The sequence below is a fragment of the Antechinus flavipes genome, chromosome 3 (genome assembly GCF_016432865.1).
Source record: "Antechinus flavipes isolate AdamAnt ecotype Samford, QLD, Australia chromosome 3, AdamAnt_v2, whole genome shotgun sequence".
In the NCBI taxonomy this organism is placed as follows: domain Eukaryota; kingdom Metazoa; phylum Chordata; class Mammalia; order Dasyuromorphia; family Dasyuridae; genus Antechinus; species Antechinus flavipes.
The window spans coordinates 577,828,040-577,853,676 of NC_067400.1; the positions used below are offsets into that span (position 1 = coordinate 577,828,040).

The 25,637-nt window shown below is 53.7% G+C and overlaps 1 protein-coding gene across 5 annotated transcripts; it reads left to right on the forward strand.

Moving 5' to 3' along the window:
* The first annotated feature begins 1,073 nt into the window (after positions 1–1,073).
* CRYBG2 (crystallin beta-gamma domain containing 2) lies at positions 1,074–24,503 on the forward strand. 5 transcript variants are annotated; one of them, XM_051988144.1, is made up of 20 exons: positions 1,074–2,705; positions 2,859–3,671; positions 4,742–4,789; positions 5,183–5,298; positions 5,530–5,659; positions 7,735–7,874; positions 8,052–8,178; positions 8,527–8,562; positions 9,204–9,340; positions 9,629–9,755; positions 9,950–10,089; positions 11,111–11,237; positions 11,765–11,797; positions 17,177–17,289; positions 17,721–17,850; positions 21,647–21,786; positions 22,225–22,348; positions 22,630–22,788; positions 24,062–24,221; positions 24,307–24,503. In XM_051988144.1, the coding sequence occupies exons 1-20, from the start codon at positions 1,122–1,124 to the stop codon at positions 24,393–24,395; spliced, it is 4,473 nt and encodes a 1,490-aa protein (XP_051844104.1). In that variant the 5' UTR covers positions 1,074–1,121; the 3' UTR covers positions 24,396–24,503. The 5 variants fall into 5 exon arrangements, with proteins under 5 accessions (XP_051844104.1, XP_051844103.1, XP_051844100.1 ...); XM_051988143.1 differs by having other exon boundaries at positions 1,075–2,705; positions 2,808–3,671; XM_051988140.1 differs by having other exon boundaries at positions 1,076–3,671.
* The last annotated feature ends 1,134 nt before the right edge of the window (positions 24,504–25,637 follow it).

The following is a 25,637-nucleotide window of genomic DNA, read 5'->3' on the forward strand; positions in this document are numbered from 1 at the left end:
CATTTTCAAATTAAGGGCACTTTATGAACATCATTCTCACTTTCCCGTATTCTTCCACTACAAAATACTATTTTTTAGTCAAATACAGTTAAGAAAAACAAATGAGCCAGTGACCGTGTCTGACCGTATAAGCCCCATCCCCTTCCTATAATGCCCTGCCCCTCTCTAGAGGAGAAGAAGTTGTGGGTTCTTATCAGTTCCTTGAAGTCAAGATAAGATTGGGCATTGCCTTAGATCTGAGTCCTGGATTTTGCTGTTTGATGTTATTTACATTATAACAATATTGTGACCACGGGATTATATTGCTCTCTTTTTCTGCTTTCTTTACCTCAGTAGCTGTTCAGCTCCTCTGAATTACTCCTGTTTGCTGTTTTTTTTTTTTTTTTTTTTTTTGTTTTTTTTGATGTACAACCCATTTCATTCTTAAACCAGTTTGTTTAACCAGTTCCCAATCAATGGGCACCCATTCTTTTGAGCACTCAATCTTTTGCTATCATGAAAATATAACTATATAAAAAATAGCTATTTTGGTAGATAAACAGTCAGACAGACCACAAACAGATATAGATAGAGAGAAAGATGGACAGATAAGTAGGTAGACAAATGAATGATAGCTACTTAGCCAGACAGAGAGATAAATATATAGTCATAAATGGAGAGATGGATGGGTAGAAACACTAACACAGAGAAAAAAAGATAGACACACAGATTGGTTTATTTGGATCTATCAATATACATGTATATATACTATATACTATGCACAGGCGGTCAGAGCTGGGAGGGCCCTTAGAACCCAGGAGGTCAGAGCTGGGAGGGCCCTTAGAACCCAGGAGGTCAGAGCTGGGAGAGCCCTTAGAACCCAGGAGGTCAGAGCTGGAAGAGGCTTAGAGACAGGGAGTGGACACGATTACTTTTCTAGAAGGGCCAGTCTAAAGAGTCAGTGTTCGCCGTGTCAGTCGTCCTCCTCCTCCTCACCATTGCTCCCGTTTGGGCAGGGACAGGCTGAGTGTCGGGAGGGCTGCAGGGGTCCCTGACTGACCGCCGCCTCTGTCCTTCGCAGGGCTCTGGGCCTGCTGAGCAGTGAGGAGCCTGTGCCACAGGGCACGGTGCCGGGCCCGGGCATGGAGGAGGCAGGCCCCCAGCCGGGGCAGCCGGAGTCGCGCGTGGTGAGCACCACCCTGACCTGGCGGCATCGGCCCCCCGCCCAGGAGGAGGTTCGGCACCGCTTCCACAAGGTCTCCCTGGTCTCACGCGGAGCGGGAGCCGCTTCCCAGGAGGAGTCCTACGCCTATTCCTACCAGCGAGAGGAGGTCAATGGCGTCACCACGTGTGAGGAAGAGACTGTGAACTCCCAGGGGGCCAAGGTCAGGGCCAGGGAGCGGCAGGAGCCCCCTGAGGACCTGGCTCCCGGTGACAAAAAGAAATTTGTCAGCCATGAGCCCATCTTCTCCAAGATGTACACGCCGCTCCCGAAGGAGAAGCGGCAGCAGGGGAAACTGAGGGAGGCCGGGGGCCAAGGCCACGGCGGCGCCCCCGTTCCTCAGGCCGAAATGTCAAGGCTCAGCGTCCCTGCCGGGCCCCGGGAGGCCAGCCCTCACCCTGGCCTGGGCGCCTCCAGCGGGGTGGTCCGGGGCTCCGAGGAGCGGCGGGTGACTCGCACTGTGCGCACCACCACGGTGGTGGGGGGGCGTGTGGAGAGGCGGACCAGCAGCAGCAGCTCGCTAGTGATCGGGCCCACTGGGCCCGAGGGGCTGCCGCGGGGCCGCCACGTGGCCCGAACTGTCCGGGCTGTTGTGGTGGGCCCCCGTCCTGAAGGCTCGCCCTCGCCCAGTCGGAGCCAGGCCCTGGAAATCCTCACCAGCCTAGTGCCCTCTGAGCCCCTTCCCCCAAAAGCCAAGACCCTGAGGCAGAGTCGGCTTCCCCAGGCCGTCTCCAGGTTCCAAGGGCCTTCCTCAAGCCAGGTGGGAGTGCCGGAGACTCAGGAACAGCCGCCAGAATTTGGGAAGGCTACCCAAGAAGAAAGTCCCCTCAGAGCTACCGGTGTCCTTGCGGAGGCCTGTTTGCCCAAAGAGAGGGAAGTACCGAGTACCAGACTGTCTGAGTCTGCAATCAGCCCAACTCCTCTTGGGTTTCCTTCTCAGGGCCCCCCTGCCAGGACTTTAGTCCCCTCCTCCCCTGGGCCCCAGCACCCGAGCACTCTCCCTGTACCAGAGCTGCTCCCGCTGTGTCCTGGCCCCAGCGCCGAGCGCTCCCTGGAGTCTAGAATATCCCCGACCCCATCGCAGAGGAAAAGTGAGGTTGTCCTGAGCCCTGGAGCTCCCCAGGACTCATCCTCCAAGAGGACCGAGGTAGTCATGAGTTCTGAAATGCTTCTTGTACCATTCCCCAAAAGGGACAAAGCTGTCCCAGAACTTAGACCTTCTCTTACCCCATCACCCCAAAGGAATGAAATTGACCTGGGTTCTGGAGAACATTCTGCCCCATCTTCCACAAAAACGGAGCTTGTTCTAGACTCTGGAACCCCTCCCCTCCCATCACCCCCAAAGACTGAACTTGTCTTGGGCCCTGGAACGCCTCTTGTTTCATCCCTGATGAAGACTGAGGTTGTCTCAGTTGCCAGAACTCATCTCATTCCATCTCCAACAAAGACTGAGGCTGTCCCGGGCCCTGGAACCCCTCTCGTCCCACCCCCAGCAAAGACTGAGGCTGTCCCGGGCCCTGTTACCCTTCCTATCCCACCCCCAGCAAAGACTGGGGCTGTCCCGGGCCCTGGAACCCCTCCCGTCCCACCCCCAGCAAAGACTGAGGCTGTCCCGGGCCCTGGAACCCCTCTCGTCCCACCCCCAACAAAGACTGAGGCTGTCCCGGGCCCTGGAACCCCTCTCGTCCCACCCCCAGCAAAGACTGAAGTCACGGCGGGGCCCCAAGACTCTCCTGCCCGATTTCCCTTGGAGGCTGGGGCTTCCCTCCCGCTTGGGCCCTCACAGGCCCCTGCCAAGGATGCAGCCAACCTGGATTCTGTAGAAGAAGAAGAAGTAACTCTGGCCGCTGACCTGGAGCTCTTCTTGGACACTCTGCGGAACATGGAGGCCCCCGAGATCCTGCGCACCCACAGGCTGCCCCGGGCACCCCGCTCCTCCTACCTGGCCATGTACGCCACGCTGCCTGCCATCGATGAGGACCAGGCTTCAAGTTGGGCTCCAGGACCTGGGCCCGAGCTCAGGGTGGAGCCGGAGCCGGAGCCGGAGCCGGAGCTGGATGAGGAGCCCGAGAATCCCTATCTCAGTGACGATGAGAAGCTTCAGCGGCGCCAGGAGAAGGCCAGCCCCGGGCCCGGATTGCTCTGGGACACCCGACCCTCCCGGCAGACCCCGAAAGCCCGCTCCCCGCTGGACATGATGAAGCTGCACATGGCTGATGTTCAGGCAGGGGAGCTGGGCCCGCGGCGGGGGGCCGCTGGGACTCCTCCCTCCCGCCTGGAGGGCAGCCTCCTGTTTGGAGGAGGGGAAGTGGCGCTCCCCGGCACTCTGGGGGCCAAACTATCTTCCCTGAGACCCCTCGTGTCCCCGGTCCTGGAGAAGGGTCCTGGACGCATACCCCTGCTGTCCAGCCAAGGAAAGCCACAGGTGCAGGCTGAAATCACGGGCTCCATTCCACCTCCCGAAGGCAGGGTAAGAGAATTCAATAATGGCAATAATAATAATAGAATTAACAAAATAATAATTATTATTCAATAATACTACAGGGCACTGACAGCACTTTAAAATCTTATGTTATTATAATCATTATAACCAAATTTTGTTCTGTTATACGCAAATAGTTCTCATTTGATCCTTACAACACCACCTGTGAAATAGGTGCTATTATTATGACCATTTTACAGCTAAGCAAACAAAGGCAGCGATTAAGTGATTTTCTAGGATCAGACAAACAGAAAGTGTTTGAGTCTGGATTTGAACTCAGATCCTCCCGAGCCAGGTGCAGCCCTCTCTCCACTGCATCTCCCAGCTGCCTCATTTTTATTTTTAGAGGTACTGCATTGGGCCATGGAACAGAGGCCGGAAAGGAGAAAGAGAAGTCCTTTCAGTGTGTCAAGCAGGGTGGGAGAGATCTCATGGAAGAGAATGGGAAGTGCGTTGGGTTAGGAGTCCAAAGGCTTCCCTTGAATTCCTGGCTCTGGAGAACGTCTTGTTCCATCCTGTGTGACCTTGGTCCAGGTGGCCTTTTTTCCCTCACTCTGATCAAAGAAAAGATTGATTGAAATCCAGAGTTGGTAACCTTTTTCTGCACTGGCGTCCTTTGCAAGCCTGTGGCCCCTTCTCAGAATAATGTTTTTGAATGCACAAAATAATAATTAAGTCCATGACAAAGGCCAGTCATATTGACATACAGTTATCAGAGTAACACATTCATAGACTCCACATTAAACTCCCCCCTCCACTGAATGATTTCTAAGATCGCTGTCAGTTCTACATCTCATGATCCCATTTGACTGGGTTTGAATCCGGGGCCTATCTCAGTTTTTTTTCTCTGTAAAATGGGTATACTAATATTTCTACCATCTCTCACAAAGGGCTTGCTTAACTTTTTAGTTCCATAGAAATTGTATTGTGCAGTAATAATGATCTGCTGAGTGCTGGGGGGTTTCATCAGGTCTGAGGATAGTCAGGGGTCAGAGGGGCCGGCCTGAGAGTGATCTTTCAGAACATCCCTTTTTTGTGTTCTTTCCTTACCTGGCTAGAGTTGGGAAGAGAAACCACAAGGAAAACTAAACAGCAGACCAGGAAAGGTATGGAGGGTGCAGGGGGTGTGGGGGGGAGGCCCGGGGGGCAGGGATGGGGCTGTCATCCTCGGTCGCCTGGTCCACAGTGGACCATTTATAAATGCTTATTGATGGATAGATTAGAGTTGAGGAGAACAGACTAGTGCAGCTGGAGAGGGGAGGGGATCGGCCTGGCCAGAGGGCCTGGGGTCAAGCTTGGGGGGAGCTTGGGGCCGAAAGGTTAAAGGTCTGAGCATAATTGAAGGTAGAGGAGAATCAATGGTCGGTGATCCGGGGAATAGGGCAGAAGGGCCAGCGGGCTGGAACGGGCTGGGGCAGAGGGAGGGCGAGGCGGGGGTGCCAGAGGGAGAGACGGTGACCCCTCTGGGAGGGATCTGACCTTCCCTCTCTCATCCCCAGATCATCCTCTTCTCGGAGCCCGACTGCCAGGGCCAAGCCCGGGAGGTCTGGGATGATGTCACTGATGCCACAGGCTGGCTACCCCCTCCAGCTTCCCTGCGGGTGCTCCGTGGAGGGTGAGTGAGTGCAGGGGCCGAGTGCCCAGGCAGGGCTCTGCAGAGGGGGCGTCGGGATGGGGGTGGGATACGGCCGTTGTCCGCCTCTGCACCAGCAGAAACCAAGCGCTGAGCCCGCCACAACTGGACCGGCCAGCCCTAGGACCGGGGGTCTGTGGGGCTCTGGGTCAGGCTTTGGGGAAGGCCCCTCTCCCCCAAGGGCCCCTTCCCAGGTATCCACTGTGCCCTCAGGTGGCTGCTGTATGAGAAGCCTGGATTCCAGGGCCAGAAGCTGGTCCTCCCCGAGGGGAACACAGAGCTCCGGATGTCAGGCCCAGCAGGGGCTCCTGTGACTGTGGGCTCCCTCAGGAGGATTGTCCGGGTGAGTGAAGGAGCTTAATGGGGGTGAGGGCCAGGAGTTGTTCCCCACCATCATCCCCTTCTCCTCAGAGCCTGAGAGATGGGGAGCGTTGTCTCAGGATGCCCTAGAGAGCCAGAGACAAAATCTCCGCTTACGGGGAGCCCCAAGTCAGGGAGGGGCTGAGGGCCTGGAGACAGATCTGCGTTGTTCTAGGCTGGGCCGGCCCGAGAGAAACCGGGGAAGTCTGGGGCAGGAGGAAGAAGCAGGAACAGACCGACTGATTTAGGGGCTTCCACACTATAACCCAAGTGTGTCCTCCCGCCTCCGGCTGAGATGAAAGACAAAGGGAGGGGGCAGGGCAGGCCAGTTACTCATTCATTGATTATTTGTGATAAACTTTGGAGGGCGGTGTGGCAAAGTGGGAAGTGGTCCAGGCTTTGGTGCTGTCTCTGGAACTAGCCATGGGACCTTGCCTCCTCTGTAAGTGGGGATAGGACCTCACAGAGCTGTTGGGTTCCCCTCAATTTTCATTGACTCCAAATTGATCTCAGTAGTAGTGGAGAGAGACATGAAGAAGGCTGTAGCCCCTCAAAGAGCTTAATCTAGTTGGTACAGGAAGGCAAGCTCCAGGAAGGGAAGATCCTATTCAGGTAGGAGGATCTAGGAAAGGTATCACTTGGGTGGGAACTTGGAGGAGGGGATGGTGCTCCAGGTATAAGGACTGTGGCAAGCAAAGGCTAAGGGGTGGGAAATGAAGGATATGTTTGGTAAATAGGGAATAGTCCAGTTGTGTAAATAAGGTGGAGGGACTAGAGCCAAATTTTGGATGCCATCAAGTAATCTGTGATTTGCTCCTCACAAGCCTGATTCTCTGACCTTTCTACTTTGCAGGTTGTTTCTCCCACTAGAATGTAAGCTTCTTGAGAGCAGGGACTATTTCATTTTTGTCTTTCTATCCTCCTGGCACACAGCAGCACTTAAATGATTTTTTTCTAACACTTAATTTTAATTGTATTTTTTCTCAATTTTCTCAATTTTCTCAATTTTCTCAATTATTTTTTCTCAATTTTTACAATTTCTGAACAAAAAAAGTTAATATTGATTTTTAAAATTTTGAATTCTAAAGTCTCTCTCTCTCTCCCTCCCTTCCCTCCTCCTTGAGAAGGTAAGCAGCTTGCTATAGAACCTACACAAGGCATTTAAATGGTAGTGTAATTCTAGGATGGAAAGAACATCGATTTTTCTAGATAGAAGATGACAAAGGGTCTTATCACTTCCTTGCTGTGTGACCTTATTCTAGTCACTTGCCCATTCTGAGTCTAATTTTCCTCTCACCTGTAAAATGGAACAGTGTGGTATAGTAGAGTGAGTGCTGAATTTGGAATTAGGTGACCTGACTCTGAGGTAACACTCATCCTACCACTTCTCTCTCCGTAAACCTCGTTATCTTTTCTATAAAATGGACATGATATCTTCCCTGTCTGTCCTGGAGAAAATATGAGGATCAAAAGCGATAATCAGTCAGTCAGTCAACATTTGTTAAGTGCCTTCTGTGTCACACTCTGCTAGGGACTGGGGAATATAAAAGGAGGCCCTCAAAGAGCTTACACTCTAACGGGGGCGGGAGGAACCAAACACAAAGAAATTTATGCAAAGCAAGCAATATATCGGATAAATAGGAAATAATTAACAAGAGAAGGAGCTAGAGTTAAGACGGTTTGGGGAAGGCTTCCTGTAGAAGGGGGAATTTTAGTTGGGAATTAAAGGAAGCCAGGGAGGTCAGTGGTCAGAGCAGAGGAGAGAGCACGTCTCAAGCATGGGGGACAGCCGGGAAAAGTATGCAATAATAATAATAATTGTTGTTATTATTATTATTATTATAGGCAGCCCTATTGGGGCTGCCCAAAGCCAGTGGATGAGGGACTAGCCCCCTTCATCAGCCTGAGGAGCTGGCAGGGTTGAGTAATTGAACTTTTCAGAAGTCATTGTATGCGTCCCTTTGCCTCTGGACGAGTGGCCCCAGCCCCAGAGTCCAGGGAGGCCCAGCGACTCTCCCTAGAGGCTGAGCATCTTGTCTGTCCTTCCTCCTATCCCAGAATTATGTCATCCCCGAGATCAGCCTGTTCTCAAAGGAAGGCAACGAGGGTGTCCAGGTGAAGCTGACGGAAGCCTTGGAAGATGCCCAGGGGCAGGGACAGCCCTTACTTGCCTCATCTGTCACTGTCACTGCGGGATGGTAAGACAGGGATGACTTCATTCTCTTCCCGTCCCCTGCCCGGAGAAGAGCTCAGGGGACAGAACAATGTTGACTTCTCTCAGCCCCAGTATCTCCCACCAGGGCTCCCATATCCTCCTTCAGCCCCAGCCCCTGTTTCTGTGGGACCACGTCAAGGACACTCTTGCTTCTCCCCAGGTGGCTGCTCTACTCCAAGCCCTACTACGCCGGGGTTCCCTGCGTCCTGGAGCCTGGCATCTACCCTTCCTGGGAAGCCTGGGGGGCTTCTGACCCTCACATCAGCTCCCTGAAGCCTTTGAGACTGGTGAGCCCCAGAGCCAGGAGAGCAGTAACCCATGAGCCTCGGCTCCGTCATTGTCTATCAAGGAGCCCGGGTCTGAAGAGACCCCCAGCTTGGCCATCAGGCCCAGAGGGATGGAGAGGGGAGAGAGGAGAAGGGAAGGGAGTACTGTCCAAAGGACAGAGGAGGAGCTGAAATGGTCATTTTTGACTGTGGGAATATTCACTTTGGATGAAGGAATGGTCAAAGGGAAAGAGGTGAAAGGTCAAAAGAAACTGTCCCTGGGGTCAGCCCCAAAGCGACGGCCCTTCCTGTCCTTCCCTTGGCCTTTCCTCTGTTCTCTGTCCCCACTTTACTTTGTCACCTCTGCAGGGTTGTCCCACCGTGGAGAAGCCGGGGGAGCCCAAGGTAAGGCCCGAAGCTTTCCACCCCTGCTCCCTCCTGGGACCTGTTCTGGGATGGGGATGTGATTCTGAGGGGAAGGAGGGAGCCCTGAGGAAAGCTGGCTTTGGAGAGAAGAGCTTCCCTGAGGTTTGGAAGGGAGGGGGGTCTAGGGTAAAAGGGCCTGGTATTGTGGGTAAGGGTTTCCCCTGAGCCCTCTGGGATGCCCTGGGAAGCAGCTCCTAGTGACATACTCAACTCAGGCTTCAGCGGAGAGAATGGACGTTCCCAACAGGTGATGGGGGCTTCCTGAGGGGATCCGTACTCAGTGATCCCAGGGCATTCAGCGAGAAGGGAGGGGACTCATTGAGGGCCACGATAATAAGGGGGGGGAGCTTAGTGAGGGCTAGGGCCCACACAGGTGGGGTCTCATGAAGAGATATCCCAGGGCAAGAGGAGCTCAGTGAGGGGATGAGAAGGTCTAGTAAAGGAATGGGGAAACCATCCAAGGACTTAGGGATTGCTGAGGGAAACAAGGGTTCGGAAAGGCAGGTGATCACTCTGTATCAGAGAGTCTGGCCCTGAAGAGGCGGCTGGAGGGGGCAACTGCAAGATCACAGTTGGGGTCAAGACTTCCCGTACCCCTGGCATTCCCTCCCCCTTTCCAGGCCCTGGTGTACGAGGCCGCGGACTTCCAGGGCCACTGCTGGGAAGTGAGCCGAGACATCTATGACCTGAGGAGGCCGGAGGATGGGCAGAGCCCCAGCTTGGCCACTGTGGGCTCCCTGCGTGTCCTTGGGGGCTGGTAAGGGGCGGGGCTCATGGGCTGGGGACCCATTCTCTTCACTCAACGCCATGGGTTGGTTGTTGACCTCTGGCACCCCTGCTAGGCTTTCTTCACCCCCTCCTCCCCACTTGGTCCCCCCACGCTCCTAACTCAGGAAGTTGTCTCCCCCAGCCCCGAATGGTGCCCCCTGTCCTCTGAGTCCAGAGCCTGCGCACCACAGAGCCCCGGCGGCCCTCCCTCTGACAACGGGAGCGGCGGAGGCTGTGGGGAGCTGAAGGGGTCTGTCTGTCTGTCTGTCTGACGTAGCTGGGTAGGCTATGAGAAAGAAGGCTTCCGGGGACACCAGTACCTGCTGGAGGAAGGCGAGTACCCAGACTGGTCCCACTGGGGCGGCTATGACGAATCCCTGACCTCGCTGAGGGTCATACGCACGGTAAGGGAGCATCTCCAGAGCCGGTTTGGTCCATCCTCCTGCCTCCCCTCCCCTCAGAGGGGGTTCTTGCCCCGCCTCCGGCTCAGTGTAGCCCCCTTCCCCGTCACCTAACTGGGCGTCTCCCCGGAGGCCAGAGTAAGAGCCAGAGCGGCGGGGACGGGAGCGGGACGGGCTGACTGTCTGCTTGTACCCAGGACTTTTCGGACCCGTCTGTGATGCTGTTTGAGGCCGCAGACTTTGAGGGACAGAGTGTGGGGCTGAGCGAAGCACTGCCGGACGTGCAGCTGGCTGGCCACGGACTCACCACACAGGCCATCCACGTGCTGAGTGGCGTGTGAGTGCCGGGGGAAGGGGCAAAGGAGGTCCCAAGGGGACGCCAGGGGAGGGTGGGACCCCAAGGGCACAGACCGGCAGCATCAGGCCGAGGGGGTATGATGGAAAAGGACCCTAAAGTGGGGCGTGGGTGAGATAGAGACAGAGACAGATAGAGATGGAGACAGAGAGAGAGACACACACACAGAGACACAGAGAGAGAGAGACAGAGAGAGACAGAAACAGAGACAGAGAGAGAGACAGAGACAGATGGAGACAGACAGAGAAAGAGAGAGACAGAGAGAAAGAGAGAGACAGAGACAGAGACACACACACAGAGAGACACACAAAGACACAGAGATGGGGGCACAGAGAGAGAGACAGAGGGAAGAGAGAGAAACACAAAAACAGAAGCACAAAGACAAAGGTAGAGACAGAAGAGAGGAAGGAAGGAGGGAGACTGAGAAGGAGAGGGAGAGGGAGAAGAGGGAGCGGGAAAAGGAAAGAAGAGACAGATAGAATAAGAAAAAAAGATAGGGAATCCCAGGGTGTATGTGAGAGAAGGCCAGAAAGACAGAAAGAGAAGGTAAGAGCAGGGCAGAGACACACTGAGAGAAGGGGAAGGCCCCCAGGGTGTGTGGTAGGGGGGCACGTTGTGATGCCAGGAGACCAGGTTCGAAGCCCTGGCTTTGGCACATCCTAGCTATTTACCTTGAATAAATTTTTGGCCCTCCCCGAGCCTCAGTTTCCCTGTCAGAGAAGGGGACTGAGAGAACATTGCTGTTGACAAGCCTTTCGTTGCTTGGAAAGCGGAGCTCTTGCTCCTTTTCCCGTCTCCATGGATGGGGCCCCGCTTCCTGGTAGCTCCAACGTGGCTGCTCAGGAGCTCTTGTCCAGGCTTCTTGCCTATCCCGGCGTCCCATGTCTGTGCCGTGTGACCCTCCCTGGTATCACGCCCTGCTCAGTCCCAGGGCCCGAGACTTTCAGCCCCCTTTCTTCTGCCTCCCGGCTCTCCCCGCTCACGGCCTCTTTTCCGCCCACAGGTGGGTGGCCTATGAGCAGGTGGGCTTCTCTGGGGAGCAGTACATACTCGAGAAGGGCGTGTACCGAAACTGCGATGACTGGGGGGCCGGCAACAGCACCATCACCTCCCTGCAGCCGATTTTGCAGGTCAGTGAGGTCTCTAGCGCGGACGGGGCAGGATCAAGATTGTGGGAAGGGCCTTTAAGGGATATTGAGGTTGGGCCAGGCAGGCCTGAAGGCTTGGGGGTCTCCAGGCAGAAGGGCCAGGGCTCTGAGGACCGTGGGCCGGGGCGGAGGCTCAGTCTCAGAGCTGGATATGGAGAGGGTGTGAGGGGTGGGAGGGGGTGTTTCGGGGGTGGGACGATGAGTTAGGGGCCATGGAAGGGCCCTCTTCCTGGAGATCTGGGCCCAAATGAGGAGGCAAAGGAGCCTCCCTTAGCTTCAACAAACCCATGTTTTCAAGGCCAATGGAGCCAGAGGGGGGCCGTGACACGGGGAGGGCCAGAGCTTCTCTTGAAGGGATGAGATTGGAACAGAGCCAAAAGCAGGAAGGGCCCAGGAGGGGCATCTGGGGACGCTTCCTGTGGGGCTTGGGGGGCCAGCTGCTGGTCGTGCCGGAACTCTGAGGAAGCCTGGTGGCCCTAGGGTCCTCCTGATCCTCTTTTCTCTTCCAGGTCGGGGAGCAGAACCTACACTTTGTCTCTAAGGTAAGGAAGGGGTCCTCGCTGGAGGGAGGGAGGGGCCGGATGAGCTTCTCTTCTCCCCTGCTCCCGGCAGTCACTGACTCTGGGTTGGACAGGGCCTCCGGGCCCACCTGTCCTAACTGTCCCCAGCAGGAAACTCCAGTTCCCTCCCCTCATCCACTTCCCTTCGCCTCCAGTGCTGGGTGTGCCCCGGCTCTGATTCAGATGTCTGCTCTGCTTAGGGTGACCTCATCCGCTCCCAGGGGAGCCCTTATCGGTTCTGAGCCACTGCCACTGGTCGCTTCCACCTGGGGCTTCACAGGAGGCTCAGACTCAGTGTGTCCCCAACAGAACTCTTCTCTAGACTGTCCTTCCCCCAGACCTCCTCACTGTGTTCTAAATCACCATCAGCCTTCCATCACCTACCATCCTGGAATCAGTCACCCTCAGCCCTTCCCTCTCCTTAACTTCACATTTTTCCCTCCTTCCCTCCTTCCTTTCTTCCTTCCTTCTTTCCTTCCTCCCTTCCTCCTTCCCTCCCTCCCTCCCTTCTTCCTTCCTTTTTCTTCCCTTCTCTCCCTCCCTCCCTCCCTTCCTCCCTCTTTCCCCCTCTCCTTCCTTTCTTCCTTTTTTCCTCCCTCCCTCCTCCCTCCCTCCCTCCCTCCCTCCCTCCTTTCCTTCCTTCCTTCCTTCCTTCCTTCCTTCCTTCCTTCCTTCCTTCCTTCCTTCCTTCCTTCCTTCCTTCTTTCCTTCCTTCCTTCCTTCCTTCCTTCCTTAGCTTTGAACTCAGACCCTCTTGACTCCAGGGCTGGTGCTCTCTGCAATGCACTCACTTCAACTCTTATTATTTTGAGCTCCATGACATCTCTCACACTCTTTCCTTCTCTTCACTCACCAGACTACTACCCCGATTCAAAGCCTCCTTCACCTCTTTTCTTGATTATTACAATAACCCCCTAGGTGATCTCCTGCCTCTAGTCTCTTCCCTATTCAGTCCCACTTCTGAAGCTGCTGAAATGATTTTTCCAAGTTATAGGTTTGACCACATCACTGCCTTACTCAATAAACTTCAGTGTCTTCTTCCTATGACTTCTAGGACCGAAAGCAAACCCTTTGGAGTGGAATTCAAGGTTCTGTATAATCCATCTTCTCTTCTAGGCTTTTCATGTTTATCCCAGCTTACTCTGCCTAGGGAAGCTGGCCTTTCACTGTCCCCATAACTACCCATCTCCCCCTTCTGTGTCTTGGCCCAGTCGGCGCTCCATTGCGCTCCCTTCTCGCCATCATCCCTTAGAGTCCCTCCTCTCCTTCAGAGCTCAGGTCGCAGGTCATCTCTACGTGAGCTCTCCTTATCCTCCCAGCCCTAGCGCTCCTTGTTTTCTTACATTTAGCACGTGGTTCTATGCACACACTGTCTGATGTAACAGAATGTAAGGTCCTCAGAGAGGGGCGGGTTCAAAAAAGGTTGTTTTTCATCCTGAACTTAAGAGACACCAATAAAGGAACCTTTGTATATACATAGAAGAGCAGGAAAAGAGGAGCGTATATAATATTACAGGTCCTATTATGTACTGCTTGCTTTAAGAAGTGGAGATTGAGCGGATGCCCATCAGCTGGGACCTGGCTGGATAAGTGATGGCGTGTGAGTGTCATGGGATATTACTGTTCTGTAAGAAACAACGAGCAGGCTGATTTCAGAAAAGCCTGCGACGACTTGCGTGAACTGCTGCTGAGTGAAGTGAGCAGAAGCAGGAGAAGGTTGTGCACACAATAACAAGATCCTGCGATGATCAGCTGGATGCATGTGGCTCTTTTAACCATGACGTGATTCAGGGCAATTTCAATAGACTCGTGATGGAGAGAGCCATCCGCCTCCAGTGAAAGAATGATGGAGACCGAAGATGGATCAAAGTGTAGTCTGCTCTCCTTATTGGCAATGGCGATTGCGCAGCGTGACGGATATGGAGATAGGCAGAAGAAAAAGTTAGTACTTGCTTTTCTTAGGGAGAGTAGTGTAGCGGGCCGGAACCCTGGAGAAGTGTGCTTGAAACCAGGTGTTAACTCATGGAACTGGTGAGATGATGGTTCTCCAGTTCACACATATACTTAACATGATGCCGTAATGGTTTCCTTCCTTCCTTCCTTCCTTCCTTCCTTCCTTCCTTCCTTCCTTCCTTCCTTCCTTCCTTCCTTCCTTCCTTCCTTCCTTCCTTCCTTCCTTCCTTCCTTCCTTCCTTCCTTCCTTCCTTCCTTCCTTCCTTCCTTCCTTCCTTCCTTCCTTCCTTCCTTCCTTCCTTCCTTCCTTCCTTCCTTCCTTCCTTCCTTCCTTCCTTCCTTCCTTCCTTCCTTCCTTCCTTCCTTCCTTCCTTCCTTCCTTCCTTCCTTCCTTCCTTCCTTCCTTCCTTCCTTCCTTCCTTCCTTCCTTCCTTCCTTCCTTCCTTAGCTTTGAACTCAGACCCTCTTGACTCCAGGGCTGGTGCTCTCTGCAATGCACTCACTTCAACTCTTATTATTTTGAGCTCCATGACATCTCTCACACTCTTTCCTTCTCTTCACTCACCAGACTACTACCCCGATTCAAAGCCTCCTTCACCTCTTTTCTTGATTATTACAATAACCCCCTAGGTGATCTCCTGCCTCTAGTCTCTTCCCTATTCAGTCCCACTTCTGAAGCTGCTGAAATGATTTTTCCAAGTTATAGGTTTGACCACATCACTGCCTTACTCAATAAACTTCAGTGTCTTCTTCCTATGACTTCTAGGACCGAAAGCAAACCCTTTGGAGTGGAATTCAAGGTTCTGTATAATCCATCTTCTCTTCTAGGCTTTTCATGTTTATCCCAGCTTACTCTGCCTAGGGAAGCTGGCCTTTCACTGTCCCCATAACTACCCATCTCCCCCTTCTGTGTCTTGGCCCAGTCGGCGCTCCATTGCGCTCCCTTCTCGCCATCATCCCTTAGAGTCCCTCCTCTCCTTCAGAGCTCAGGTCGCAGGTCATCTCTACGTGAGCTCTCCTTATCCTCCCAGCCCTAGCGCTCCTTGTTTTCTTACATTTAGCACGTGGTTCTATGCACACACTGTCTGATGTAACAGAATGTAAGGTCCTCAGAGAGGGGCGGGTTCAAAAAAGGTTGTTTTTCATCCTGAACTTAAGAGACACCAATAAAGGAACCTTTGTATATACATAGAAGAGCAGGAAAAGAGGAGCGTATATAATATTACAGGTCCTATTATGTACTGCTTGCTTTAAGAAGTGGAGATTGAGCGGATGCCCATCAGCTGGGACCTGGCTGGATAAGTGATGGCGTGTGAGTGTCATGGGATATTACTGTTCTGTAAGAAACAACGAGCAGGCTGATTTCAGAAAAGCCTGCGACGACTTGCGTGAACTGCTGCTGAGTGAAGTGAGCAGAAGCAGGAGAAGGTTGTGCACACAATAACAAGATCCTGCGATGATCAGCTGGATGCATGTGGCTCTTTTAACCATGACGTGATTCAGGGCAATTTCAATAGACTCGTGATGGAGAGAGCCATCCGCCTCCAGTGAAAGAATGATGGAGACCGAAGATGGATCAAAGTGTAGTCTGCTCTCCTTATTGGCAATGGCGATTGCGCAGCGTGACGGATATGGAGATAGGCAGAAGAAAAAGTTAGTACTTGCTTTTCTTAGGGAGAGTAGTGTAGCGGGCCGGAACCCTGGAGAAGTGTGCTTGAAACCAGGTGTTAACTCATGGAACTGGTGAGATGATGGTTCTCCAGTTCACACATATACTTAACATGATGCCGTAATGGTTCTCCAGTTCACATATGTACTTAGCATGGGGCCGTAATGGTTCTCCAATTCACATATGTACTTAGCATGGGGCCGTAACGGTTCTCCGGTTCACACATATACTTAGCATGATGCCGTAACAGTTCTCCGGTTCACGCATATACTTAGCATGGGGCCATAACGGTTCTCCAGTTCACACATATACTTAGCACGGGGCCGTAACGGTTCTCCTGTTCACATATGTACTTAGCATGGGGCCGTAACGGTTCTCCAGTTCACATATGTACTTAGCATGGGGCCGTAATGGTTCTCCAGTTCACATATGTACTTAGCATGGGGCCGTAATGGTTCTCCAGTCCCCACATATTCAGTGTGCTGTAATGATGTAATTACAATGAGGTGTATAAGGGCTAAGAAGGACTGGAAGAGAGACTTTGCATCTTGGACCAGCCTCCTGGTGGCTCTCCTGCCTTCATCACTTCTCCACCTAAAGACCAAGGCCCCTCCGAAGACCTCTGGAAAGCTAGCCCGGACACTGTAGTTTTGTTTTTGTCTTTGCCTCTTTAGGGCTTGGCAAATAGTGGTGCAATAATGTTAGCTGATGGATTGGCCATTGGGGAGCCTGAGGCTCCACTTCGGGGCAGCTCTGATTGCTCTGAAGTTTTTCCTTGCCTTGAGCCCAGATTTGCCTCTTTGCTGTTTCTCCATCGTGACAATCCATTTCCAGACTTGGAGCGTTCACCCTGCCTGTCCCCCATGCCTGAAACTCTGGCACTGCTCATTACCGGACTTACTGGCTTTCTCTAAGCCTTCGCTGCCTTCGGCGAGCAGGGATCTCATCAGCTGATCATCACCAGTCTCGCGGCTGCTATTTACCTTTTCTTGGTTCTGCTCCCTTCACTCAGCATCAGTTCACGTGCGGCTTTCCAGGCTTTTCTGAAATCGGCCTGCTTGTCGTTTCTTACAGAGCAATAGTATCCCATCGTATCCCTTTCTGGGGGGACAGCTAGAGGGTGCATACACCCCGGAGCCAGGAGCTCCCGCATCCAAATCCACCTCAGACATTTAACATTTCCCAGCTGTGGAACCTACACAAGTCGCTTAACCCCGGCTGTCTTGCCAAAAAAAAAAAAAAAAGAAGCAGCCTTTCTGAGCTCCTCCTGATTCTGATGCCTTCCCCGTGAGACCTGAGACCACCCTCAGTTTACTCCCTCTGTATGCTCTTTCCTCAGCTGTTTGATGTTCTCTCTCATGAGAGGGCAGGGACTTTTGCCTTTCTGTGTTTTTCTCGATGCTCAGTACGATGGCTGGCATTTAGTAGGGAATAAATTTTGGCTGGCGTGTCGTAGGTAATTACTAAATTTTAGCTGATTGACCGTATCTCCTTCCTGCTGCTCTTAGCGCTGGCCTTTAGGGACTGTTCTCCCACCATTTTTCCCTGCCCTCCTCCTTCACTGTCTCCTGGCCTGGGTTCGAATCCCAGCTGTGTCACTAACTGCCCCACGACCCTGCAGAAGTCACATCTTCTCCCAGGTCTCTTTGTCTGTCGGTGAGGAGCTCCTGTGTCCTTGGGTCTAATGTTCCGTGTTCTACAGGCCCTGCCCGGCCCTCACAGTTATTCTCCTGTTCCAGATTCAGCTCTTCTCCGGACCTGACTTCCTTGGGGACCACATCTCGTTTGAGGATGACCAAGCCTCCTTACCTTCCTCCTTCCAGCCCCAGTCCTGTCGGGTTTACGGCGGCAGGTGACAGGGAACCCCGGGAGCGGGGAGCCTCCCTCTCAGGCGGGGGCCCCGAAGGGCTGGTTTTGCGGGATGGGGGAGGAGGCTTCCCAGAGTTTGCCTCAGGACAAGGGCAGCAGAGGCAGAGAAGGAGAGGAGCGACCTCCCGGAGAAGGAGGCTCCGGTGCTCTTCCCTCCCTGCTTTCCCCGGAGCCTGAGGCCCACACACGGGTCAGGCCATTCTTTCCTGAGTCAGACTTCACTACCTGCTATGAAGGGTAGACCTGCCTCTCTCTGAGACTGAGGGTAGGAGAGTGGAGGCTGCTGGACTCAGGCTTAGGACTGAAGGGAGCCCTTCTCGGGCCTGAGCTGGGACCCTGCAGCCTCAGGGGAAGGACCTCTGGGGGCCCCAGAGCCTAAGATGGCCAGGCTGAGCCGCCTCCTCACTCCAACAGCTGGATCCTGTTTGAGGAGCCGGGATTTGAGGGGGAACAGCATGTGCTCTCAGAGGGAGAGTTCCCAACCCTTACAGCCATGGGCTGCCTGGCCTCCAGTGTCCTGCGCTCCCTGCGAAAGGTCCCCCTGGTGAGTATCCCCTCCCCTCCCAACGTTCTCCAGTTCACATATGTACTTAGCATGGGGCCGTAATGGTTCTCCAGTTCACATATGTACTTAGCATGGGGCCGTAATGGTTCTTCGGTTCACACATATACTTAGCATGGGGCCGTAATGGTTCTTCGGTTCTCGCATATACTTAGCATGGGGCCATAATGGTTCTCCGGTTCACGTATATACTAGCATGGGGCCGTAATGGTTCTCCGGTTCACATATATACTTAGCATGGGGCCGTAATGGTTCTCCGGTTCATGCATATACTTAGCATGGGGCCGTAACGGTTCTCTGGTTCACGCATATACGTAGCATGGGGCCGTAACGGTTCTCCGGTTCATGCATATACTTAGTATGGGGCCGTAATGGTTCTCCAGTTCACATATGTACTTAGCATGGGGCCGTAATGGTTCTCCAGTCCCCACATATTCAGTGTGCTGTAATGATGTAATTACAATGAGGTGTATAAGGGCTAAGAAGGACTGGAAGAGAGACTTTGCATCTTGGACCAGCCTCCTGGTGGCTCTCCTGCCTTCATCACTTCTCCACCTAAAGACCAAGGCCCCTCCGAAGACCTCTGGAAAGCTAGCCCGGACACTGTAGTTTTGTTTTTGTCTTTGCCTCTTTAGGGCTTGGCAAATAGTGGTGCAATAATGTTAGCTGATGGATTGGCCATTGGGGAGCCTGAGGCTCCACTTCGGGGCAGCTCTGATTGCTCTGAAGTTTTTCCTTGCCTTGAGCCCAGATTTGCCTCTTTGCTGTTTCTCCATCGTGACAATCCATTTCCAGACTTGGAGCGTTCACCCTGCCTGTCCCCCATGCCTGAAACTCTGGCACTGCTCATTACCGGACTTACTGGCTTTCTCTAAGCCTTCGCTGCCTTCGGCGAGCAGGGATCTCATCAGCTGATCATCACCAGTCTCGCGGCTGCTATTTACCTTTTCTTGGTTCTGCTCCCTTCACTCAGCATCAGTTCACGTGCGGCTTTCCAGGCTTTTCTGAAATCGGCCTGCTTGTCGTTTCTTACAGAGCAATAGTATCCCATCGTATCCCTTTCTGGGGGGACAGCTAGAGGGTGCATACACCCCGGAGCCAGGAGCTCCCGCATCCAAATCCACCTCAGACATTTAACATTTCCCAGCTGTGGAACCTACACAAGTCGCTTAACCCCGGCTGTCTTGCCAAAAAAAAAAAAAAAGAAGCAGCCTTTCTGAGCTCCTCCTGATTCTGATGCCTTCCCCGTGAGACCTGAGACCACCCTCAGTTTACTCCCTCTGTATGCTCTTTCCTCAGCTGTTTGATGTTCTCTCTCATGAGAGGGCAGGGACTTTTGCCTTTCTGTGTTTTTCTCGATGCTCAGTACGATGGCTGGCATTTAGTAGGGAATAAATTTTGGCTGGCGTGTCGTAGGTAATTACTAAATTTTAGCTGATTGACCGTATCTCCTTCCTGCTGCTCTTAGCGCTGGCCTTTAGGGACTGTTCTCCCACCATTTTTCCCTGCCCTCCTCCTTCACTGTCTCCTGGCCTGGGTTCGAATCCCAGCTGTGTCACTAACTGCCCCACGACCCTGCAGAAGTCACATCTTCTCCCAGGTCTCTTTGTCTGTCGGTGAGGAGCTCCTGTGTCCTTGGGTCTAATGTTCCGTGTTCTACAGGCCCTGCCCGGCCCTCACAGTTATTCTCCTGTTCCAGATTCAGCTCTTCTCCGGACCTGACTTCCTTGGGGACCACATCTCGTTTGAGGATGACCAAGCCTCCTTACCTTCCTCCTTCCAGCCCCAGTCCTGTCGGGTTTACGGCGGCAGGTGACAGGGAACCCCGGGAGCGGGGAGCCTCCCTCTCAGGCGGGGGCCCCGAAGGGCTGGTTTTGCGGGATGGGGGAGGAGGCTTCCCAGAGTTTGCCTCAGGACAAGGGCAGCAGAGGCAGAGAAGGAGAGGAGCGACCTCCCGGAGAAGGAGGCTCCGGTGCTCTTCCCTCCCTGCTTTCCCGGAGCCTGAGGCCCACACACGGGTCAGGCCATTCTTTCCTGAGTCAGACTTCACTACCTGCTATGAAGGGTAGACCTGCCTCTCTCTGAGACTGAGGGTAGGAGAGTGGAGGCTGCTGGACTCAGGCTTAGGACTGAAGGGAGCCCTTCTCGGGCCTGAGCTGGGACCCTGCAGCCTCAGGGGAAGGACCTCTGGGGGCCCCAGAGCCTAAGATGGCCAGGCTGAGCCGCCTCCTCACTCCAACAGCTGGATCCTGTTTGAGGAGCCGGGATTTGAGGGGGAACAGCATGTGCTCTCAGAGGGAGAGTTCCCAACCCTTACAGCCATGGGCTGCCTGGCCTCCAGTGTCCTGCGCTCCCTGCGAAAGGTCCCCCTGGTGAGTATCCCCTCCCCTCCCAACGTCCCCACTGCCCTCAGCAAAATGATGTCATAGATCACGCAGAGCTGGGAGTCACAAAGCCTGATCCAGTCCCCTGGAGCCAGTTCTTCTTTCTATAGGCCCTAGTTTACCCACCTATAAAAAGAGGAGGTTGGATTAATTGAGACGTAAGTTCCATTTCAATTTCAACATTCTGGGTTCTAAGGGCCCTCCCGGCTCTGACCTCCTGGGTTCTAAGGGCCCTCCCGGCTCTGACATCCTGGGTTCTAAGGGCCCTCCCGGCTCTGACCTCCTGGGTTCTAAGGGCCCTCCCGGCTCTGACCTCCTGGGTTCTAAGGGCCCTCCCAGCTCTGACCTCCTGTGTTCTAAGGGCCCTCCCGGCTCTGACCTCCTGGGTTCTAAGGGCCCTCCTGGCTCTGACCTCCTGGGTTCTAAGGGCCCTCCCGGCTCTGACATCCTGGGTTCTAAGGGCCCTCCCGGCTCTGACATCCTGGGTTCTAAGGGCCCTCCCGGCTCTGACATTCTACATTCTACGACTCCAGTTTTGAAGGGAGACTACTAGGAGCAGTCTCATTCCTCACCCCCAAATTCAGGGAACCCTGCTTAGAGGAGATGGAGCTAGACCCTAGACTTGGGCCAAAGTTAAGGGTGACTGAAGGAAGCCTTGTAACAGTTTGGGACTAGAGACGGGGTTTCTACTGTGAGTAAAAGGCGCTGCCTGGGCCTGGGGTCAGAAGACCTTCGTTCTTGGTTTTGACCAATGACATTCCGGGCGACTATGGGCAAGTCGTCTGACCACTCTGGGACCCAGCTATCTCTTCTGTAAATACATAACCTCAACAGGAAGGCACTCTGTAAATAATTACCCAGTTTTGACAAAGCCTTTCTCTCCTAATCACCCTATGAAGTGCGTGGTATAATGAAGATGGAGCTGATGAAGATGATAGCTAGATGATAGATCTAGTGCTGTAGGGTTTGGAACGTAGGCAGAGTGGCTCAGTGGATAGTTCTCTAGAGCTGGAGGCATGAGTTCAAATCTAGCCTCAGACGTTTATTACCTGTGTGACCCTGGGCAAGAACTTTCATCTCTATCTGCCCTCAGTTTCCTCATCTGTAAAATGAGATAATAATGATTTCCTCCCAGGGTTGTTGTGAAGATCAAATGAGATGCTATTTGTAAGCACTCAGGACTGTTTCTGGGACATTGCAAGCCCTTAAAAAATGTTTTCTCCTTCCCTTCTTTATGCACACAACAACTTTGGAAGATAGATGCTATTATTATCCCCATTTTACAGATAAGGAAACTGAAGCACACAGTCACGTAACTACTGTCTGGACTCAAATTTAAATTTTACCCAGAAACACATGACTAGAGTCTTATTCTGTGCTTCCCCTTTCGCCAGCATTTTTCAGAGCCATCTATCTTCCTCTATGGGCTGGAGTGCTTCGAGGGAAAAGAGATTGAGCTCAATGGGGAAGTCCGGAGCCTTCAAGCAGAAGGCTTCAACAACCATGTCCTGTCCATCCGGATCAAGGGGGGCGTGTGAGTCAAGGGAGCTTGTTGGGGTGGGAAGGACATAGGGAAGCAGAGGACAAGAAGGGGAAAATGCGTTTGTTGTGGGATGAGCAGGAGGCCCTAGGAGAGAGGCTGAGGGAAGACAGGACCCTGGGGAATGGGGGCTTCCCAAACTTGGAACATCCAAAATATTCTCCTCTGTAGAAGTTAAAAACCGCAGTAGCTAGAGCTCACCTTCCCCGAAACATAGTAGGCACTGATTAAGGACCTACTGTGTACCAGATACTGAGCCCAGGGGGTATAAAAAGACACAACCCAGACTGATCCCCGTCCTCAAGACTAGGGGAACCATATCTGAGGCGGGTGCTTCCATTGCGGTGACAAAGCTCTGACCTCCATCCTGCCATTTCCTTCTTCCCCGTGTGCTTCTGCCTCGGTCTCCCCACTTTGGGCGCCGGTTCCCAGCTGGGTGCTGTGTGAGCACAGCGATTTCCGAGGTCGCCAGTGGCTGGTGGGAAGCACTGAGATCACCAACTGGCTGACCTACAGCGGGACGCAGAGGATTGGCTCTCTCTACCCAATCAAGCAGGTTCGCCACAGGCGGGGGTCGCTGGGTCTGGCTGTCTGAGGGCGCTTGCTGTGTCTGGGGGGCTCTCTCGTGGCCGCGTCTCTCTTTGCCCCCGCCCCAAATGAGTCTGGACATGGGCCCCCTCTGGGGGACAGGCTCACAAAGGTGGGGTGGGAGATGGGCCTGGGTCCCGCTGGAGAAGGGAGGCTGGGGCTGGGGCCGGCTCCGGGAAGGAGAAAGAGGAGGCCGGAGGGCCCAGGAGATGCAGGTCTTCCTTCTCACCCTCTCCCCACTTCTCTTAGCGCCGAGTTTATTTCTACCTTTGGAACAATGGCCTGGGCAGGTGGCTGGCGGTGCCCGAGGACGTGGAAGACATGAAAGCTGGCAGGGTGGTGGTCTCGGAGGCCCGGGCTGGGGGCAGCTGTGTCTGGTACTATGAAGATGGACTGCTGAAGAACCAGGTGTGTGCGGCGGGGGCAGGAGGGTGGCAAGGAAGGCCGCTGCCCGGGGCCCCAGGAAGTGCCCAAACCCAAGGGAGCTCAGTCAGAGCCAGGCCAGAACCCCCTCTCGTGGGCTTGCCCGAGTGTCTCATTACCCAGGGAAGGGACCGAGGGGCTGGTGTATCGATGGGTGATAAACTTAGACCAGTGACTCCCCCATCTGGGACTCAGGCCTCCTGTATAATGAGGGTGCTCGAGTAAATCATCTCTAAGGTCCTCCCAGCTCTGACATCCCGGGTCCTAAGGGCCCTCCCGGCTCTGACATCCCGGGTTCTAAGGGCCTTCCCGGCTCTGACATCCCGGGTTCTAAGGGCCCTCCCGGCTCTGACTTCCTGGGTTCTAAGGGCCCTCCCAGCTCTGATATCCTGTGTTCATCCATTCATTTGGCAAACATTTCTCACACATCTGTTCTGCAGAACACTGTGCAGCGTAGGAACTGGGGCCAGTATGAAGATCAGATAAGACATGGTTCCTGTTTGGGAAATCAAGCAATCTAGAAGCATTCATCGAGTGGCCACTATTTGCTAGTGACCGTACTGACACTAAGGAGGGTGGTGGTACAAATCTAAAAACGAAGCAGCCCCTTCCTCCCAGAGCCGACATTCTGTGGAGAGAGAGGTTGCTCTTTGCCACAAGCAATCAATGAATCAATAAGCATTTATGAAGTGCTTACTGTGTACCAGAGACCAGTATACAAAAGAAGGGAAAATAGTCTGTCCCTCCAGCGGTTTGCCTCCTTTTTGGGGAGATGACTGGAAATAAGTAGGCACACACACACTCCATGTGGAAGAAATGGAAGGCAGCCTTAGCGTGTAGGCTGAGGAGCAGGGATAGTTGGGGGGCAGCAGGGAGGAAGGGACCCAAGGTAAAAGACGCCCCTTGCAGAGATGACACAAGCCAAACTCTTCATTTTATGGTGGAGGATCCTGGGCCCGGAGGCAGGAACTGGCTCACCCACACAGGCGGTTTTTGCTGTAAGGGCTTCTTTCTGTGTTCTAAGGGCTAACAGCCTTTTTTTGCCCTGAAGAAGTGCCTCCAGGTGCTAACGTTCTGGACCTGGGTTTCCTTCAGCCCGGACATCATGCTCCTTGGTGGGATTAGCTGCGAGCTGGCTCTGAGCAGGCTGGGAGGGTGGGGGCCTCCTGCAGTTAGGGATGTCGCCGGGCCGTGCACCAGGGGCTGGCTCAGCACTCGGAGCCTCGGATAAAGGTGTAACTGTTTCTTGGGGGTCCAGGTGGCCCCAACGATGAGCCTGCAGGTGATCGGGCAGCCCAGCCCTGGGTCCAAGGTGGTGCTTTGGGCCGAGAGCCGCCAGCCCAGACAGACCTGGAGCATTGACCCCTCTGGGCACATCTGCAGTGAGATGTTCGAGGACAAGATCCTGGATGTGAAGGGTGAGCAGGGAGCCAGGGAGGGGCCACGCTCTGGAGCTCGCGGGCCATCAAGCCCTCCCTGAACGACCTTCCTGTCTCCCTCCAGGTGGCCGGGGCTATGATCGGGACCATGCTGTGCTGTGGGACAGGACTGAGCACAGACCTTCTCAGATCTGGGATGTCCAAGTGCTCTGAGCTCCTTCATCCCAGAGGACTGGGGGAGGGGGGTGGGAACGGGGCTCTGAACTGGGCCAGATGTTTGTACAGATATTGTCTTTGTAACATAAGATGTTTTATAATGTCTCTCTGGCTCTTTGTGTGGTTGAGTCCCTGTAACTAGAATTTAGAGTTCTTTTCAGGTCAAGTTCCTCATTTTGTAGAATTCTTCATTTTCTCCCTCCGCTCTGTCCCATTCCTGCCCCCCCCCCCCCCCATCTTTTGGGTGGGGGGAAACTCTTAGGAAAAAGGTCACTCCTTTTAGCCACCAGAGGGCACACACAGGGGACAGGGAAAAGCAGGGAAGGAGAAAAGGAAGGAAAAAGGACAGAAAGAAAGGGAAAGAGGGAGAGAAAGGGGAAGAAAGAAGAAAAGAGAAAGGATAGGTGATGAGAAAAGATGGGCAGAAAGAAGCAAAGAGAAGAAGGGGAAAGAGGGAAAAGGGAAGAGGGGGAAAGGAAAAGAGAGGAGAAAAAGAAGAAATAAGGAAAGAGAAAAAGGGGGAAAAAGGAAATGAGAAGGGTTAAAAGAGGGAGGAAAGAAAAGGAAGAAGCGCAGCAAGAAGGGGAACAGGAGAGCTTGGTTTCTACTCTTCTCAGAGGAAAAGGCTGCCTCAGCCCTGTGTGGGTGTGGGTTGAGGGGTGGGTCAGGAGATAACTGACCCAAAGCTTTCTTTCCATCCTTCTCTTCTTGGTGTCAAGGGGCCCTCCACCACATACCAATTCTCCCCTCCCCCTTGTACCAGAGGAGAAACTTCAGGATGTGGGGGGGTCCTGGGGGACCTAGGACGGTGACTGCCTCCCTCTCTAGGGAGCCCAAACCTTTGCCCTGAGTGATAAAGCCAGGAAACCACCTGGGTGGAGAGAGGAACAGAGTCTGTTTAGGGAAACTAGAGTCCAGCCAGCATGGGACAAAAGAGAAGTAAGCCCAGAGGCTAAACAGACAGTCAGTATATTAGGGGGGGGCGGTGTTGGGGTAAGGCAAGGGTTAGGGAGAGAAGAGAGAACCAGGCCAGAGGGTAGCCAAAGCAGGCGGGGAGGCAGGCCCTTATTCCCCAAAGGCTTAGCCTGTGAAGAACCCGATCATCTCCTCTTCCTCATTTCCCCACCCTTCTCGGGGGTGACCAAATGGGAGGAGGTGGAAGAGGCAGGGCGGCCAGGATATCTCCCAGGCTCGCTCTCTGTGGGGATGGCTGTTTGGCAAGGTTCCGGGCTGAGTTAG